Source organism: Chrysoperla carnea, chromosome 3, assembly GCF_905475395.1.
Source record: "Chrysoperla carnea chromosome 3, inChrCarn1.1, whole genome shotgun sequence".
In the NCBI taxonomy this organism is placed as follows: domain Eukaryota; kingdom Metazoa; phylum Arthropoda; class Insecta; order Neuroptera; family Chrysopidae; genus Chrysoperla; species Chrysoperla carnea.
Window position 1 is genome coordinate 586,198 of NC_058339.1, and position 22,027 is coordinate 608,224.

The window sequence follows — 22,027 nt, forward strand, 5'->3', positions numbered from 1 at the left end:
CGAGACTTTGCAGCCGGTATACTTTGAAAGATTCTAGCCTTCTTATTAATTCATTCGATAAAGGGTTGTTTGGAGACCTTCAATCGATTTTCGTATTTCGGACTTTTATACGTTTTAGTCCATAACTTGCGTTCTGTTCATTCAAATTTGATGATTTTGATGTCGTTGGACTTGCCTGCATTTTATCTTCAAACCCATTTATTTCAAAGTACACGCTACGGTTGATAGAAAAAGAAGTTTTTCGTGTTCGAAAAACATTTTTTTGCAACGTTATTTGGAATCAGTTTCTTAATAATGCATCTTCTTATTCAAGATATATCAAGCTTTTTATATCGTGCTTAGGACGTAAAAAGTGAGATAGAGTTCGTAAATAAGCATCAGAGGTCAATTGGATCTTAGGTCTGTAAGACCCACCTTTTAAACCGTTCAAGATAGAACAAAAGTTTAAATGTAAGGCTTTTGTAAAGTTTAAATGTACAACTTTTGTTTAAAACATTTTTTAAACATCACTGTTTGTCTGTGAGGGCGCAAATTCTGCTAAAAACACAAACTGTTTTTAGCCCACAAAAAGAAACCCACGAATAACTTTTTCAATCAATAGTAATGTGAACTTTAACATAAATCTGTTTAAAGATTTAACCCACATGTCTGTTCGATTTTATAATTTTGGAGACAGACTTTCGTTTAGGATTATTTATGTTAAAGTTTGTTTGTTTTTTTGTTTTTTATATATTATAAGACAGACACTATATAAAACATAGTATAGTATATGTAAATTAAAATAAAATTGAATATAAAACAAATTTGTCCATAAATGGACAGACAATAAATGAAGTATATACAATACACATAGATAGGTAATGTAAAAACAGACTGAACTAAAATAAAACACATAATTGATATTTTATAAAAACTATTATGTGGAAGGTATTCTAAAAGTATGAGAAAATAAATTTCAACACAAAACATACACAACATCAATTATATAAGATAGGTACATTCTAAAATGTACCTATTTAAAAGAAGCCATGTACGCTACGAACTTCTATCTTTTTTATTTCAAAATTTTAATGCTCAAAGTTCACTTTACTTGTACACACTTCTGAACTAGGCCAATAACAAATAAGAGACGGCTGTTGGTGGGTCACGAATATTTTCGTAGATATAGTGACTGTTCTATCCTTTATATGTATGATGTTATATTGAATGAATAAATAGAACAACAACTTTTAGAAACCAGATTGACTCAATAAAGTACCCATGACTTCAAATGACCAGAGTGCCACGCTTCGCCTCCGTCATACAGAACCCACTAACATCAATTTATTGTTACTAACGATCATTCAAATTTTTCAAACATAAAGGGATATGAGCCCCTTAAGTTAAGCGCCCTTATTTTTGTTGTTGTGTTGTTTTGCGCTGAATAAAACATTCCTGCCGATTTGCCAGAGGAACCAGTTCTGAAATTATATACTTGTACATGCAACAATTGAGTGAGCATATCTGTAACTTGTAGGATTTTTCTTGGAGAGATATTTAATTTAATTATTTTGATCTGCTATAAATGCATAACATTAAGCAGTAAGCTGTGAAATGTATGGCTACCGTACACATAGTAAGTTTATAATAAGTTCAGGAAATAAATAAAATACATGTTTTGAATAATTGTACATTTTGTATTTAAAATGATTTTATTGATATCAATTCATGTTCATTATCATTACCTACCTATGTACATGTACCTAGGTACAAACTAAATCTATTTTACTTATGTGTGTGAACTTTTAAGCTAATTAACTCACTAATTGTGTAAGTGTTAATAATAATGCTAAGTACCTGCAACACTCATTTTAAACGGATCATTCGACCAACCCATCAATTTTTACAAACAAACTTTTTTTGTTGTTGACAGTTTGATGAGTATATTTCATTACAACAAGTTTACATCTCTAACATGATATCTAACATCTCTAGCATTAAAAATTTTAAGCATTTTATGCTCAGAAGAATTATGATTTCAAATATTTCCAAAACAAATATTATTGACAAGCTCCGAGGAAAACACGATTAAAAATTTGTATGTATTGTGTTTTTATATATTTAAATCGGTGAACTTGAAGATTATACCATTTTTGTGCTTTTGGTAAAAACTACACTTTTTTTTTTAATAGCTTTGGAGATAGTTGCAAACAAAGTTTTTCTGGATAGAAAAGGTCTAAAATTCTTATATGAGGCTTACGTAAGAGACGTATCCTTTTTGTTAGTTATTAGCATCAAACTTAACCTTGTCGTCACCAAAATTTAACCTTGTTTGCAAAAGTAAGAGGAGAAAATCAAAGATAAATCAACACTTATAAAGAAGAATTATTAAAATATCTGGTATAATTGGCGCGACCTCTTGTGTTTGAAATAAAATTAGGAAATATTGAATTAAAGGTGATTGCGGCTAAATTTTGGCAGATAACTCTATCTTTATCTATTTTACTACCAAGCACTATTTTAAAAATTAAGTCTTTGTTTATTAAAAAAAACTAAAATAAAAAAATAACAACAGCAGATTGCAACCTGCAAATTGAAGCGACCAATTCTCGTACACTAATGTTTACAATTGAACAGATGGTGTATTTATGATGTTTACCTATGTTTATAGTGTACTTACAGTACTGTACACTGTACAGACTACAGAGTCTGTAGGTAGGTAGGTATCTATAAAAATGATTTAAAGATGATAAGTTGCATCAGGTGTTATAAAACAAACACACTTATAATAAATAGTTAATTCTATCTCTAATATGTATGAGATATTGAGATGTTTACACAATAAGCATGTAATTGAAATGACAAAAGGTCTTGTGCAAATAATGTCAACATACCTTAAGTACATATTTGTTTATAGTTAAAGCTAGCTACCAAACCAATACCATAGTCGGATAAAGGAATACATAAAATAGCTATTCATAGGGAGCCCTTAATAACAGCTACCATTTTGATGATTTTTTTTTTTAGATGTTTGTTTTTATATGTTGTATAAAATCAGAAACCTTTCAGACGGGGGAAATTATCTAGAGGAGGAAAAGGCCCGACGGACCGACCAGTATATCAATGCCTAGTGGTAGAAATTTGAAATTACGATTTTTCGAAATTTATCCTCCTAAAAGGGTGAAACGGAATATCAAAATTTGGATGAAAATATATACAAATCGTCATTCTTGAGTTCTCTGCTTAACCGATATTAAAAATTGTTTCACCTATAAAATGCTACATTATCAACAAAAAACATGTAACAGAGAGCAGTAAGGTATAAATATGTTAAAATTTCGAAATTAGTCATAGGACTTAGCAAAATGAAATTGCATTTTATGCAGAAAGCAAGCCACTTTACCCAGTGATACTAGGGACCAATATGAATGATTTCATCCGAGGAAACACAAATTTCATCCACTGGAATTCAAGATGGCGGATCTTTTCCAAAATGGCGTCAGCATACTTTAAAAAATTTATAGAATCAAAACGGTTGCACCGATTTAAGTGATTGAGGTGTCAATCGATTCCTATTAATATCTCTAATCAAAAGAAAAACATACCATTTAAAAAAATAAAGATGGCGGCCGAATATTAAGAAAAATGTTTAATTTTTCCATAAATTTTTTCATTCTAGTGAAAATAACAGCTAAATATCCTATGATATGGTCTCATATTTTTTATTTAAATAAAACCTGATTATATTAGCTACAAAATAAAAAATTGCTTGACAATCCGTCAAGTAGTTTTTGAACTATAAGCATTACAAAAGAAGCGTCTGGTTTTGAAAGCCTTCATTGCACGTAATGTGATGCACTGTACATACTCCAGTAGACATATACTTTCTACTTGGAAAGTACTCCGAAGTTAATTATTATTTTCGACCTTGAGAATCCTGTGCTAACTTGAAGGAGAGGGGCAAAAACACCAAAATTTTCGGACTTTTTGCAGTTTTTCGCTTATATCTCGTTACTTAAGCCAATTTTGTGATCTATAGTCGCTTACAAAGTTGTACAACATTAAATTTTCTAAAATTTGGTATCTAAAAAGTAGCCGAAACATGAAGGTTTTGTCCCTATAACTATTTATTACCATCATATCATGTTAATTATGTTAATCGCACATCAATATCAACAGTTAAATTCAACTAAGGCCACAGTCCTACCCCTTCCCTAACTATCCCCCTTCACCAAACGTGAAGATCTCTCATTTTAATGTAAAAAGTGCATTTTTAGAAACCTTCATCCACATCAAATACTCTTACGTTATACACACAATAGGATGTCAAGGGGTGGGAGGAGGTTCCGCCGACCAAGATTATTGTTTTGATTTGCAGTTTCCAGGGCAGTTAGGGAAGGGTAGGGGGTAGGGGGTAGGACTGTGGCCTTAGTTGAATTTAACTGTTGATATTGATGTGCGATTAATATAATTAACATGATATGATGGTAATAAATAGAAGGGACAAAACCTTCATGTTTCGGCTACTTTTTTACATTTCGAGTAACTTTGTCTACCTTTGATCGGCTGTATCTCGGGCACTAATGAGTCCAAAAAATCCTTTTAGATACCAAATTTTAGAATATTTAATGTTCTACAACTTAGATCACAAAATTAGCTTAAGTAACGAGATATAAACGAAAAACTGTAAAAAGTCCGAAAGTTTTGGTGTTCTTGCCCCTCCCCTTCGAGTTAGCACAGGATTCTCAAAGTCGAAAACTTATTATAGACATCCTAGAGTACCCCCAAATAGAAAATGTTCATGTCCTTTCACGTAGAAATTACATGTCTACTGGAGTATGTACATTGCATCACATTACGTGCACTGAAGGCTTTCAAAACCAGACGCTTCTTTTGTAATGCTTATAGTTCAAAAACTACTTGATGGATTGTCAAGCAATTTTTTATTTTGTAGCTAATATAATCAGGTTTTATTTAAATAAAAAATATGAGACCATATCATAGGATATTTAGTTGTTATTTTCACTAGAATGAAAAAATTTATGGAAAAATTGCACATTTTTCTTAATATTCGGCCGCCATCTTTATTTTTTTAAATGGTATGTTTTTCTTTTGATTAGAGATGTTAATAGGAATCGATTGACACCTCAATCACTTAAATCGTTGCAACCGTTTTGATTCTATAAATTTTTTAAAGTATGCAGACGCCATTTCGGAAAAACTCCGCCATCTTGAATTCCAGTGGATGAAATTTTTGTTTCCTCGGATGAAATCATTCATATTGGTCCCTTGTATCACTGGGTAATGTGGCTTGCTTTCTGCATAAAATGCAGCTTCCGATGAAAATATCACCGTAAGCCCTAAGACTAAATCCAGGGAAAGTCAATGAATTTTTATAAAAACTGTGCGGCTGCATTGTTTAACGCTTACTTAAAGAAGTAACTCCTTTGCCAATAACTCGGAAAGTATTAACTTTCCAAAATATGTTTCAATGACACTTTTTGTTTAGAATACATTCCTATATCGATTGCCGTTGTCATTTTCAGCATATATTTTCCCTCCCCTTGAGCAAGATCGCACAAGTTTTTGTTTTAAATTTCTTTAAGTAAGCTTTAAACAATGCAGTAGCACAGTTTTTAAAAAGATCCATTGACTGTTCTTGGATTCCCAGGTATAAATTATTCGGCCCTCACTAATGTTCTTTATTTTATTTTAAAAAAAAATTATAATTCCGTACCAAGAGTAAAAATCCATAAAAAAGTGAAACCGTCATTTTTGAGTTCACTACTTAACCGATTTTAAAAATTATTACACCTATAGAATGCCTTATTATCACCAATTAACATGGGCTTTTTTTTCAAAAAAGTTAGGGTTGCGCATCAAAAGTAAAAATCCATTTTATTGTTATTAAGTTAAAATACTTTTTTGGGGAAAAAAATCACGCAAGAGTGATTTTATTATATAAGCTACACAAATAGTGTTTAAACAATATAAATAACTAGCAGTTATCGACGTTATAGCCTCCAATTCTCTTACCTTTACTTTTATTGACTAATTAATAAATTTTCACTTTTAGTGCGAATCCCTAATTATTTTTGTAAAAATACGGCCATGCCAATTGCTGATAATGTACCATTCAATAGATGAAAGAATTTTTAAAATCGGTTATGAATTGAACAGAAAAATTTCGGTTTCACTATTTAATGGATTTTTATTTTTGGTGCGGTGTCCTAATTTTTTTGAAAATAAAATAAAGCCCACGTTACTTCCTGATGTAGCATTCTATTGGTGAAAGAATTTTAAAATCAGTTTAGTAGTGAACTCAAATATGACGGTTTGTCTTTGTTATCATACAAACTTTCATCCCATATTTCACCCCTTTAGGGAATGAATTTCAAAAAATACTTTCTAAAATGACGCCTACAGTAACAAATTAATATCCTCTCGAAATTTCAAACTTCTATCATTAGCGATTTAGGTTGGGCCTCGATATATCAATCGAGACATTGCCTTTTCCCCCACCAGATTTTTCCCCCCTATGAATGTTTCTGATTTTTTCTGATTTTAAATATTAAACAAAAAGAATCATTTTGAAAAAAAAAATCATCAAAATCGGTGCTGTTTTTGAGGACTCTTGAGTAACAACATTCATTGATGCGACTATTAAGTAAGGAGTCTGTAGTATCTCTATATATTATAATTGTGAAAGTATGCATGTTTGTTTGTTTGTTTGTTTGTTTGTTACGCTTTCACGCTTAAACTAGCGAATGGTTTTTAATAAAACTGTACAGCAATATAGCTGATATATCAGAATAACACATGAACTATAATTTATATATAAAGATATATTTAAAAAAAAAATAAAAAAATTTAATTTAATTTGACATTTGAAATTACCATAAATTATAGATTTCTGTAAAAATAGTCAATATAAAATATTTCAAGGCCATCTTCTCTGATATACTCAATGAATAATTACTATTATACATTTAAAAAAATAATATATTTTACCTGTGTAAAACAATCCCCACCATTATTTTAGAAAAGGGATAAGCAGGAGCAATCTTTATCAACACACAAACACTTTTAAACCCAGCGAAGCGAGTGGGTATCACTCTAGTAAATCTATAAATAACATAACATGCATAACGAACGCAATGCTGCATTGCTACAAGCGAATAATATTTATGTTTATTTACACATTGTTTGTTACATTCGGTACGGTATCTTATGTATTATTACTCTAGCAATTTTTTTGTGTGCTACCTTTATCTTCCTTATTCCTTTATCAAATTCCATGATTCACTCCTTATTTCCAAGCTTATTATGTCTAGGTTTGACGAAAAATGTACTTACGATCAAAAAATGTACCGCTTAGAAAAAAAAAACTTTATTCAAATAATTTGAACGAAAAAATATCAGAAATTTAAATAATAAGTTTATTAGGCAAACATGTTAGTTTTTACAAATGCCCTCTCAATAGTCTAAACTTGTCATACTCATGTTCTTCTAACATTAATTTAGGAGCTTTTGACTTTTTCCACCACTTTTCTACGAAATTTGTTGTTTGTTGCTTTAAGCCACGGGTACAGAGTATCCACGGTTTACGGCAACTACGGAAGCAGAATTTCGCACGGGCAAGCTACTGTTTAATAAAAATTAAATCTCAAACCATTTCCCTCACACTCATTCATCATCCCGCGTCGAGCCCTTATAAAATAGTTGCCCATCCGAATTTAGATTCGACTCACACTGATGTAAGTATCAAAAACTTGATCAGACGGAACGTTTTATTTAAAACTCTTAAATGACTCAAGTCTGTGAAATGACGTATCTGTCACAGTTTGATATTTTATTTACTAAAATGAAAAAATTAGCAATATTTCACTTTTTGTACTATACTATTACATTTTCACAAAGAAGTGTCTATGTTTATAAAAGTTTTTTATTTTCAGTAAACAAAAAATTGAGAAGAAATCTAAAGACACTGTTGTTTACTTCCATCTACTTTGATTTTACTTTAATGGCAGATAAACAAGATAGCTAAGGTTCCAAAAGTCAGTTTTTTTTTTTTTATATCAATTTGATAATGTTTGCCGTTAGATGACATCCATATTAGAGCGGAATATTACATATACCATAAGCATAAACTTTTAGAAAATAAATTGAAAAAATTTTTTCTTTCATTTATCAATAATTTGAAATAAAAATAATTGGCAGTTTAAAAAGTTCAGCAAATTTATTTGATCATTTAATGATGTTCAGCGAATTAAGGTGTATTTATAAATAAATAATGGGGGTTTAACCTCCGTTTTTGCGACGCATGTCTAATCACAAAGGCCACCCACATCATTATTTGTTAATCTTTATTTATTAAATTACAAACATATTTACAATTACATTTTTGATGTGGGTGGAGTCGGTTACTTCGTTCTTATCCAAGCGATGACAATGTGATCAATTCTGCACTCCCATTAATTATAAATTGTTCACACTGCCGCTGCCTGGATTCGAACCCGCAACCTAAGTCTAAATAGTCAAACGTTCTAAAACTAACGCCTTAGACCGCTCGGCCATTTAGACTCTTTAAGGTGTATTTAACACTGTAAAAATTTTGGTTTTAAACTGTAGATGTAGGTACTTTTTCCTTAATCTATCGGATCGCTAAAAAATATATAAATTAATATTTGAGATTGGTTGGTAGAAGATCGCTCATTGATTTTTGGATACTCTAGCGTGGCTAGTACCTGTACCTGTTATACTAATAGATACTTAGCCATATATTATTTCAATGAATGCCTAGAATACCAGAATGTCACCCTTTTTATTTTATTTATTATCTGTTATTTTATCTATGATCAAAATATTTTATCGCTTTATTATTTTTGTAATAGTATGCATCATTTAATTCTTGGATAAAAGATCACGGATTTGAATTATGTCATTGTTAGAATTTGGTAGCAAGTAGTTAATTATCTTCTTATGTTAGTTTGTTTATTAGACTAATTCTCTGGACCAATTACTTTTTAATACTATGCAACAAATATCAAATTATATAAAATATCATGCCATGCATGGGTATGATATTTAAAGAATTTTTGTATTAATTGTTGATTGTTGTATTTTGAAGAACTTTACTTAACTGCTTTTTAGGGTTCCGAACCTGAAGGGTTACCAACGAGAACCCAAATGACTAAGATTCCGTTCTACGTCCGTCCGTTTGGCAGCGGGTTGTATCTGATTTATCGAAATAGTAAGGTAGTTGAATTTATGACAGGGTGTGTATTTACTATTGTCGCTATAAAAAATAATAATAAGAAACTGTTCAAGTGTGAGTTACGGGTTCCGTACTTTTGTTTCTTTTACAAAATTATTGAATCAAAAGTACATAGTGTTAAATATGCATCAAACAGACCAGTGCAAGTAGTGCTCCATACCCGCAGGATTCGATATTTTTTTTGTTTTACAAAATTAAATTACAATTACATTCCATTGTTCAACCATTTGACAGTTGCAAACTTCTTTTTTTCCACGTTTTCTGTTGCCTATAACTTTCATTAAAAAAATAGGACGGACAAAAGCGGAAGAATCGAAAAACGATTTAAATTAACTCAACGATTTAAACTTCAAATTTCTTTATAACCAAACACACCTTCTTCAATCCTCAAAAAGCCTAGCAAAAATAATGATGGCAATTTTGTTTTATTATGGGCTCATTTCTATCTCTATATATTATAAATGCGAAAGTAAGGATGCTTGTTTGTTTGTTTGTTACGCTTTCACGCTAAAACTAGCGAATGGTTTTTAATGAGACTGTACAGCAATGAAGCTCATAGGTACTTCAGAATAACACATGAACTATAATTTATAAAAATATATTTAAAAACTTCTACAGAAATCTGTAATTTGTGGTTATCTATAATCATTATTTTGAACCATAAATTAAAGTATTCTGTAAAAATTTAAATTAGTAATTGTCAAACCATTCATGGTCAACTCAATTAATTATGACTATTTTACATTTAACAAAATTGAAAACTATGCATATGAAGAAAGGTGGAGGCTATAAAGCGGTGTTTTTTACTTTGAAGCCCAGTGGAACAGCCGGATATCAGGCTAGTGGTTTGTAATTTACTCAGTATTCAATAAAACAATAACTGTTCAATTGGACAATAACGTTTACATTTCTTACCTACCCCAAATTAAAATACACTGGCAACGAATGTTAGAATTAATGAATAAATAAATGAACAAACTGTCAACAAAAAGAAAGTTAATGAGCTGTGTAATTTGATATGCTTATGAAATAAATTATTAACGCAATGTTATTCAGTCACTCAAACAAAAATATAAGAAGTTATTATGTTTATCATTTTTACCTTAACTAGTACTTTAACTTTAATGCAGACACAGTGGACTTCAAACAATTATAATTAATTACAAATCATTTATTTCTATACTTTTTTTTTTTTAGATAAAATCGCTCCAAAAGCTTTACAAAAAACTTTATTATTATTCGTATGGTCATTTTTTTAAAGTTATGTTTTAGTTAATGTTAAATGTAAATATACAGAGAAGTGACTTAAACTCTTGATGACTTTGAAGAAGGTATGGCCTTGATAACAAGCCAATTTCAAAACATACACGACCCTTAGTTAGTTTTATAATTTTTTTATTTTGTTTTACTTCATAAAAATAAAAAAACAATATAGTTCTATTGTCTATCACTGCATTGGAACATATATATCCAATGATTTCAAATACTCTTTAAAATAATATGGTACTTACATACTCCTGTACCCAAACCTGTACGAGGCTTTTACAATTGGAAATCTTTTTATATTCATTTATTAAATATTGTATTTCATTGCAATACATTGTGTTGCCGCGATACAATTAATTTCGTCGGAGTAAATATTTTTATGAATAATGTAAATTATTTAACAAATTTAATTCGATGTGTAAAATTTAGACAAATGAAACAAATATTCCAAAAATTATAACCCAAAATTTGGAACGGAAAAGTAGAACGGTGGAAGAACTGTGAACAGTGTTTTGAACCCTAGTTTCGATGAAAATCATTTGAGTGTGTCCCATGTTATAGTTCTCTAGTTAAGGTCTTGATAACAAAAACCGAGCACAATTTGAGAAAAACATTTTGTCTGTCAAAAATAATATTTAAATAATAGTGGAAGAATAGAAATCAAAATGGTATCAGAAAAAGATAATTTAATTACTAAAATAATGGTATTAGCTTGCCTCCAAAATATCGTTCATGGTATATTATTGCCATGCTTTGAATTGGAATTAGAATCGGAGCAAATAGAGATGTGCGTGAGGACTAGTAGATTGTCCGGGGTCCGTGAGATAGAACGGGGTACAACAAGTGCTCTTTTACAAGTGATTGAGCGTTACAGCGTTTGCTTATACAAACGAAAATGGTTTTGGATCGGCGGGCAAAACATATAAACTTCATTTCGATTTCAATCATCATATTACTATAAAATAATTATTTATAGGTTTGTAATAATCATAAAAATGTATAATAATTAAAAAAATAAATAAATATATCGCTCAAAAATTTTGGAAAATTACAAAAATCGCTTTTTTTATTTATTTTTTTTTCGATGCGCCACTATTTTTTACACTAAAAATAATGAAGACCCTCAAAATTTTTCAAGTCGATATTTTAATATTTAAAGGCCGCTCAAAAATTTTTTAAATTAAGTATAATACTCTATACTTTTCGAGTGTCATCTGAACTTAAATATTATCGAACTATTAATTTTTTACTTGAAGTTGGCTTATTAAAAATAGAAATAAGACAAGAAAGAATTTAAAATAGGTAAATTTTTAAAAATTACTAAATTTGAAGAAAAATTAAATTAAATTTATCAATATTAAATGAGATTATAATTTTGTATTTTTTTAAGGTAATGTAATGTAATGAACATAAATAAAGAGTATGATGATAGGTGTGCGTATTACAAATGATATGTTTTGTGGATTCTATCTACGTTTTCTTGTTTGTTTTTTGGTGAATACAAGAATTTGAATAAAATTAATGAAAGAAAATAATAATAAAAATAAAAATTACATATAATTTATTTGGTTGTCACTGTCACACCTTCTTCTTTGACTTACTAACTGAACCCATTCATTTATAAATACGATTCTGTTACATTTAATAGGCACATTGTTTTGTTTCTTTTCTAATTCTAATCATAAATAATAGTTATCAAATTTTTGTTCGTTACAATAAATAATAAATAAATGTTAAATATATAAAGGATGCTTGTCTGTCTGTCTGTCCAATGCTAAATCATTTTTAGTATAATCATAAAAATTCCTACGCCTAGAATAAACACAAAGTGGTCTTCAAAAATTCATATATAATGGAAATAAATAAAAGCTAAGCCTGGATAATATAGGTAATCCTTGATAATCAAGATCAGTTATTATTCCTAACCATAGGACTTAAATAGGGTATTCTACTATGTTTGAAAAAGTACTTCAAAATGTTGATTTTCCTAATAAAAAGCCACAAAAAAAATTTTTCGGCAAAATAAGCACGCTATCCATAAAATTAAGTTAATTTCTAAACCCTTTTTATCCTGGCAAGAACGCTGTCAGCCATTTTGATGACGTAATATTGGTAAAAACAACAGTCTTGTACCTACTTAATTATTAAATGTATAAATAAAGTTGATGGTAGCATTACTATACAATTATACAATTACTGTGAAAGCTATCAACAAATTAGTAACTAATGCATATTATTTTTGCCTATATAATATTACATCATGACGGCTCGTGTTTTAGGTCACTGATATACAGATTAAAAATTACGAAATTTTAATATAATAAAACAATAATGTGTTTTTATGACTCAAAATCAGAATATTGAAGTATATTTCTACATAAATTTTAATTTTAATCAACTTTCATAATTCATTTTTCTCTACCGAAAGTACCCTATTGATAACATTATGAAATAAAACTATATTAAACAAGTGAAAACAAACAATTGACTGAGTTAATTGTTGAAATACCATGAATAGTCAGTGTTAATTTCGTTATCACATCACACATACAAACATGTGACACATACATAACTGATAATCAAGTATAGTACATATTATAAAATTTCCGCCTAATTCGCGCCCTCACTGGTAAACAGTGATGTTTACGAAAAAATGTTTCAAACAAAAGTTGTTTAATTTTTGATAAGAAACATTTTTTACATTTAAACTTTTGTTCTATCTCTAACGGTTTACAAGATAGGTCCTGCGGACCCCAGACCCAATTGACCTATGATGCTCATTTACGAACTTGACCTCACTTTTTACGTCCTGAGTACGCTGTAAAAATTTCAGCTCGATATCTTTTTTCGTTTTTCAGTTATCGTGTCCACAGGCGGACGGACGGACGGACAACCGGAAATGGACTAATTAGGTGATTTTATGAACACCTATGACAAAACTTTTTTCCTAGCATCATTATTTTTAAGCGTTACAAACTTGGAACTAAACTTAATATACTATGTATATTTCATATATACATAGTATAATAACCTAAATATGTTTACTTTGTGATTTCATTAAAGACAAATATCGGTGTAGTCAGGAATATTTGAGCGCTACAATCCTGACAATGCGTTTTAAAATAATAAAAATTCTTGATTGTGTTTTGTGCTTTACCTTTGGCACTTCCTAGTATTTAGTGACACACAAAATTTTTGGTGTTCAGATAAAAATATCCATATTTAGTATAACTAAATATACAGGGTCCCTCACCATATGTAGAACATTGAGTATTTTAACTTGACCGCCTTAATTTAATTTAGTGTTTTCATTGGATATATATATATATAGATACACACACATAATATTTGTTATTTTTAAGTAGTGGGAGATTTTGGTACATAACAAAAAATAAAAACTAGTATTTCATTGGATATATATATGTATATAGATAGATATGGACACACACTATATACACATACTATATATATAATAGTTTTTATTTTTTGTTATGTACCAAAATCTCCCACTACTTTGTGTGTCCATATCTATCTATATATATATATATCCAATGAAATACTAAATTAAATTAAATTGATACCGCCTTAAAATACTCAATGTACCACATATGGTGACGGACCCTGTATATAATCACAGGAGAAAGTATACGGTGGTTGTTATTTTAAGTAAAATTGAAGTTCTAATTGGAAAACGTATATGCAGTTGCTGATATTTCATCATTTTTGCAAACATTAAATTAGATAATTGCAATTACTTTCTTATTAATATTAGAGCCCCTGGTCAACCCTACCATAAAGACCTTTTCCAACACTACTCACCAAAGTTGGGTTTGTTTGTGAAGTTAATTCAGTTTGATATTCGCACAAGAAGTATTTTATAAACGAGGAAATTTAGCATTTTACCTCTAAATTTTCGAAGTAAGATGGATCAAGATGCGGTTTCTTGCATTAGGTTCTAGATGGTATTTATAAACTTTGTGAATATAGCAGATTATTGGAAAATAATTTACCTCGTGTGTACTAAAAGGAGTGAAAATGGTTGGTTAGTTGGGGAGTTTTTAGGGTCGCTAAACACGAATCTGACGTCAAAGAAATTCCTTGCAGTTCCCTGGAACCTGGGCATTTTCATTTCAAAAATAGAACTTGCAATAATCTGCAATATTCACAAAGTTTATAAATACCTTCTGGAACCAAATGCAAAAAACTGCATCGCAATTCATCTTACTTCGGAAATTTTAGAGGTAAAAACGTTTTATGTGTTAAAATTCCTTGTCTATTAGTGGTTAATTACAAAACTAATGGTTTAAGAACATTATTAACTATTTAAAATAAGTAGACTAATTGATTCACATCTCACGGACGTAGATAAATTAATTTTAAATTGATCAAATGCCCATAAAATAATCAAAATTTAAAAACAAAATAATAAAATCTGGATAAATTATTAATTATTAATTAAGAATATTTACCTAACATTCAATACTCTTACAATTGTTTTTAGAGATCGGGAAACTAAAAACATGATATAATTGTGATTTATATAATATTTGAAACTTATTATTAGGATATATTATTGCAAGGTCTCATTTTAAATCCACGTTGTATTTAGAAAAATGATAATATAGGTAATATATTATTATTTTAACCTATTTATGTATCGATTTCTATAATATAAGAAGACATTCACAGTCATATCACTAGTGACTAGTGACTAGTAACTAGTGAATGTTAGCAAATCAAGTAAATTGAACAACATTTCCTGCCCAACCCTTGTTGACTTCAACATATTTAATATCCATGTGTTTAAATTAGGTAGCGAACGATGAAGGGAATTATATCATATCATATCATATCATAGATACAATATATGTATATAAGGAATAAATAAATAATATATCAATTTAATAATTGTAGTTGGGCAGAGTTTGTAAAACATAGTAACCCATTGACACCAATAATATTCTAATAAATAATTGATTTATTTTTTGTTATAGGACATAATAATAATTCACAAGATTTACAAATTGATATTAAATCAAGACAATGGTTTGGAGCAACTGTAAATAGTGCTGGAATTGATGGTCCTGTTGTGGTAAGTTATATCTTTTATTGTGGTTAAGGGCCACAAAAATACTCTTTAAAGGTACAAAATACAAGTATGGCATAACTAAATACTTTAATGACAAGTATGGCCGATTCCTAATATTTTGCGTCGCAAGTTTTTATTTATTTTATTGAAATATTTGAATACATGATATTGTCAATTTGTCAGGTTTTTACAATCCATAGCACTGGTGTGATATTGAGTGTTGTCCCGGACATACTTAATGCAAATTTAAGACTTATATGGTTTTCTCATGAATGCCATTGCCAGAACTGGACCAAATTGAAATGGAACTACACGGAAAGAACCAGCTATTAAATAAAAAATGATCAAAATCGGTTCATCCAGTCAAAAGTTCTGAGGTAACATATATTTAAAAAATCTAATTGAATTGAGAACTTCCTCTTTTTTTTAAGTCGGTTAAAAATAGCTGAATGTTCAACTTTAATTTCGCAAGGTAACTTCAATTCATTATGGGTAAACTGAGTTAAAATTTCACCAAGAAATGCCATGACTCCCGTTTCGGTTTTACCAAGTTAAATATTAACCTTATTTAGTCTAAGATCCGAATTAGGGTCGACCTTCACCCATCTGCTTACCGAATGAATGTTATTTTTTATGAAGTATAAAATGTTAACAAATATCCCTGTAATGGGTTGGATAAATAAATGCGGTCAAGACTACTTTTAGTGAAAATATCAAGCGTAAAATCTTTTGAAATTTTTCTCTTACTTGCATATCTAACGAATTTTGGTCATAAAACAATAGTAAAAGCCATAAGAAATATGCAGCGACTGAATTGTCGATTTTTTCATTCTCTATTATCCCATATATAAAAGTTGAAAATAGTAATTACGTGCATCTGTTAATTCATTGACTCGCATATCTAAATAAAGATAATTTTGTTACAAATACGGTGGCATATGATTGGTCACAAAATATTGGTCAAAAATAATGTTTACAAGCTATCCAAGTTTTGATATTTATATTAAAAATAGTCTTGACTATATTTTTTTAGGCAACCCGTTACAGGAATATTTGTTAATATTTTACATTTCATAAAAAATAACTTTCATTCGGTAAACAGATGGGTGAAGGTCGACCCTAATTCGGATCTTGTACTAATTCTTTCTCTACTGTCTTGATCATCGTGATGAAAAAGGTCCTATCTTTACTTCTCTACATCTCTTTGTTTTTTCTAATGTGTTGTTTTTTAAAGGTTATGACCTTGAGTATTGACTGATTATTATTTATCTGTGTAAAGCGTGACTTTTAAAGTTCTCTGTCATTTCAACCAATTCCTGAATGCTCAGTATCCAGTATCCAATTAGTTTTGACTATTTATGTAATGTTTGTTTGCATTGTGGTCTGTCTTTACATTCTATGACAACCGTAGAGTTTATACTGCTGTTAGATATTAATATTTGCACAAATTATTTAGTAAATATTCTAATATCTATATTACGACGATAGGTAAAATGAAAGGAAGTCGTAATACATCAAAGGTTATTTATATATATTAAAAAACAACAAATTATTACAACAAACAGATGCTGATGATGATGAAACAAAAACAAAAGCATTGCATTACTTTACTTTTAATATTACTTGTAGTGAATTACTTATATTTAATAACGACCAAGACCGCCCCATTCGATTGATGATCGACTAACAACTACAAGTACAAGTGAAAGAACTTGAAGAGTATGATTCATCACAAGAGTTTTTATGTGATGTAGTGTATGTGTATGTGTAGTAGAATTTAGAACCAGTTTAGAGTTTTAGAATTCATGATTTATTTTATACAATCATATTTTATGTAAAAAAAACACTACTTGAGCAAAAAAAAAATTTGAAGAGTTGAACAAGGAATCAAACTTGATTTGAAGTTGAAGTACACATGAATGAGAAATTCTTTGAGCTCATTTAAAGTTATTTGTAAGAAACCAATTTTATATGTCAAGTCGTCTCAAATGAACTTTTTTTTATTTGCAACTGCAAATACGTAATGACCTTTTAAGTGGACGACTTATCTTCGATAAAGTTCGTTATGTTAATATATAGGGTTCAAATACATAAATAAACTTAGATTTGGAGACCACATGATTTTATAACTAAAAAAATTTCAAAACCGGGAGATTCGCGATTAGTCGTTACAAGGAGGAATACTTTCCCACCAATTGTTCGATTTGTACTGCTTGTCTGGTACTGAGAGTATTTTTCAAACTAAGGTCGGGTAGGTGATCAAAAAAGAAAATAACAACATTTTTTGGTTAAACGCTCTGTTGGGTACAATTTTTTCGTGCATAATTGTACAATTATCTTTGCGTTGAATTTAAATATTTGATAAAAATATAAGTTAAGATTTATAATAAATTGTGGTCGTTGGTATTGATAAATTATCATTGATCGCATCATCCAAATGAAATAGAATAGAAGCAAGCAAGACCAAGCACATTTACAGATAATATTGATTTGTGCAAGTTGATTTGATGACGACGTACAAATGAATCTGATACAACCATCACAATTCACGGTTGTTAAATATAATATAAATATAAAACTAACTCCTGTCTTGTTCAATTTTTAAATGTACAGGCTGTCATACTATACATACCTTAAATTATAATTATTATCTTATTAAAATACAAATACAAACTGATCTTTGTTAGTTAAGTTCTGTCTCCAATGAGCACTTGGAAGCCTAACGTCCATTGTGTTACCCTTTCTAAAAAATTCCATTAACCTTTCTTAATCCTTTTCATGGCAATATTTTCACTTTCATGTTATAACTCGATTGGTTATGCAGAATTGCAGAATAGGTTCTACTAAAGACTCGTTCCAAAATGTATGCATACCTTTCCTGCTGCAAGCTCCTTTGGGGCTGATAACCAAGCGTTAGTGGACTAAACCGTCGCTTATCTGGGACACTGCCTCTAGACAAAGCCTCACTATCTTTGATGTTTTCGGTTTTGGCTCACCGCAATTAATTGCACCCTAATTATCTGAGTAAATTATGATATTCCAGGGAGTCTATCACTCTTGTTACGAATCTTGTTTCTTTTATTGATCATTCTTCAATATAAACGACTTTTGAAAGTCGATTAACCTTGCAGTAGGTATTTATACACACCTGCGCCAGATGGACATCCAAATTTTCGCTTTTCAGATTTAAGTAGAAATGTGCTTTTGATTATTTTTGAATCTATTTTGACTAGTTTATAGCGTACAAGAAATTCGCAGAGTGTTAGCATCAAATTTCTTTATTGGTTCAAAGTTTTATAATGCTCATTATATCTATCAGATGAAAAAAACACAAGCAGATATTCATGATCAGATTTAAGAATGTGCTACCCTATACAAAAATAAGTTTTACTTTTTTTATTTGAACTGACATAACTATTTAATCTCATCAATTACTACCAACTACTTACTCGCTTGAAGTCTGTCTTGTTTATGAGTCTATCTTTTTGAATTAGATAGAAGTCAGTCATCAGTTTATAATACGATTGCTTGTATGGGTTATTGAATCTTTTTACGAAAGGCATTTATATTATCTTTAAAAATTTTCCAAACATTTCAACTGCGAAGATTATTTTCAAAATCAATTTTTTTACATATTTTTTCTTTGAATACTTTAAAATAAAGCAAGTAAAAACAATTTTAAGTTAAACTGTTAAAGTAAAGAAACATAATAATGATGCACATTTTGTATGTAAATCTGGAAAATAATTGGATAAGCTCATTACACTATTCTCCTGATCAATCTAAACCCCTGGGCAATGACCAGACTAAAATAAATCGTGAGACTCTAATCATATTATGGTTTGAGCGGTTGACTGTAGATAATTGAAATTCGACGGTTCCCACAGTTTTGTTTTAATCTGAGCATGCCCAAGATTGATGAGGAGAGAGGTTCCATTTGGTACCTGGTAGGTTTTTTAAGTTATGTACAAATTTCATCAATCGATCAATAGAAAAGGGTAAAATTTCAATCACTACAATGACAACCTCTTCCCGATGTTGTCTGTTTCATATTGACATAAAGTAAAAATTTTCTCAAACTATTTCCTAATGATTAGAACAAGTACTAAATATTTGGAAATTACTTTAAATAAATGATTTGGTTACTACGAGCACATACCTATGCAGCTGTGTCAATTTCATGAAGATTGTTGTTATCAATTTACACAGAGTTTGAAATAAAAATAAAAAATTTTATTTTTTAAAATAGTAATAGGGCTCAAGAGGGAATTTGTGTAGTACCTCAAGCGCGTCAGATTAAGATATGGGGGGTTCCTTGGACCTTCTTCAGTACCTCCACCAAATATGGGGGGGGGGGGTTATTAGCCCCAAATATGGGGGGTTCGCGTAGGGCAGACCGTCAGATTAGTAAAAACAAAATTGCGATAGGTGAATTAACTCGAGAGCGTCATTAATACATGGTGGGTTAATTACATGCTAAAAAATGTAAATTTCAATAATATGATAAAATCTTGATCACGCTCGAGCTACTACGGGTAACAAACTTTGCAAGCCTCCCATTTCTTAGAGTTTCGCTTAAATCGTCAGATTATTAGAATATCTTAATCTGACGCGTTCGAGTTAATTCAAATAGCAATTTCGTTTTTAACACAACGACAAAATATCAACAGTTATTTAATTTCTTTTTATTGTGTATAGGACATGTTTTACATCTTTTCGTGGACCCCCAGCGGGGGCTTCCTCCCTGCATCCCCCAGTGGTTTCGCCCCTTGAAACCTCAGCGGAGGCTTCCCCCTGCACCCTCCATGACGTTTTAACTATATAAATGATTTTGCTCAAAACCTAATCAGGTCTACATAATTATGCGTTAAATGAAATTGTCAATATCATCATTTGTTCTCGAGATATGCGAGACGAAAATTGAACCCGAACATACATACATACATACATACATACATACATGTGCACACACGGACATCCTTTAAAAAACCATACTATTCGACTCTAAAGACCTTGAAACTTGGAGATATGTCTAAATTTTCAATTTGCAAAATCGGACCCATTACAATAAATATCCCACTGGGAAGTTAAAAAAGTTACAAAGTTTGATGGGAGACATAGTGTTCCGACATCAGATTGAACTTAGTTGCAAATGCTTTAGCTAAAAGCTAAGAAAAATGCTTTAGCTAAAAGTTGTCAAGAGCAATAGAGGACATTTGTCTGTGTCTATGACTTTGACCTACAATTATCGATAAACTTGAAGCGTATTTTCTTTCTCGCAACAAGTTTTTATTCAAGAACATATTTTTAAGTCGCATTTTCTTCGAAAGCTAAATTTTTCGAAAAAACGTTTTAAACAAAAATTGTTACTTTTTTAACGAGGATCAACTTTCTAACTTAAAGCGTTATTCTATATAATACCGTTTAGAATCTAGAATCTAAAATCTCTGATGTCAAAACATGATGTCCCCCTATCAAATTCTGCAACTTTTGTTGAAGTTTTTTTTTGTGTGGTTAACTACAAAACGAGCTATAAAGCCATAGATTGAAATGTCCCACTTTGAATGCACCTTTCAATATTGAAGTATTTATTAAATTTCTCATTTATTAAAATTTTTTATTTGATTTTAATGATAAGGAATCAGTGGCACGAGTAAAAAAGTGTAAACTACACATGTTAGACTAATTATCTCATTGTTACCTCATTATACATTTTAATGTGCTTTACCATTTTTGCTCTCCATCTTTTATAATTCCAATACTTTTTCTACATTTTTATATAAATTTTGTAGTTTATGTTGTTATATAAATTTTTTACATATAATTATATATTTATTCATTTTATTTCTAGGACCTTAAATTTTATAATTACTGATTTTAATTTACACTTTGAACTTTTAGGTTAAATGTTTTCATACACATTTTTACTTTTAATACCAGCTCATTACCAAAAATTTTTACTATCGTTTCCATTCTTGTCAAATCAATTCCAGCTTATTTGACCATCTCCTATTTCTTATCGAACATACTTTTTTAATTCGCATTCGACAAAATGAATTCATATACAGTATACACAGTTTTATATTTTTTGAATCCGACCATTGCCTATCATAATTGAATATACCCACATAATATTGTTGTACATACATCTGTATTATCGACTTAGTAGTACATACTGTTGTATTACTGTTGTCTTCTTTCATTAAAAATAAACAATTCAATTTATAAAATGATTAACTAAATAAATGTATATTATATTATTGCATGCAGTTCACCAAAAATAAGCTAATGAATAAACCATCATTAGTTCAGTTCAGTTCAGTTCAGTTCAGTTGCAGTTGAAATGAATGTCTTGTTTGTTGTTTTGATTGCATAAAAATGTATAATATACTCAACTATATCAACCATTATAATTT

The 22,027-nt window shown here is 29.8% G+C and overlaps 1 protein-coding gene across 2 annotated transcripts in view; it reads left to right on the plus strand.

Annotated features, from left to right (window-relative positions):
* The window catches only part of LOC123294915 (integrin alpha-PS2), a 259,591-nt gene that overhangs the window by 100,840 nt on the left and 136,724 nt on the right, over window positions 1-22,027 (plus strand). For both annotated transcript variants that reach the window (XM_044876108.1, XM_044876109.1), the window contains exon 3: window positions 15,517-15,614. In XM_044876108.1, the coding sequence (XP_044732043.1) occupies window positions 15,517-15,614 (98 nt within the window). The remainder of the gene's footprint in view (window positions 1-15,516; window positions 15,615-22,027) is intronic.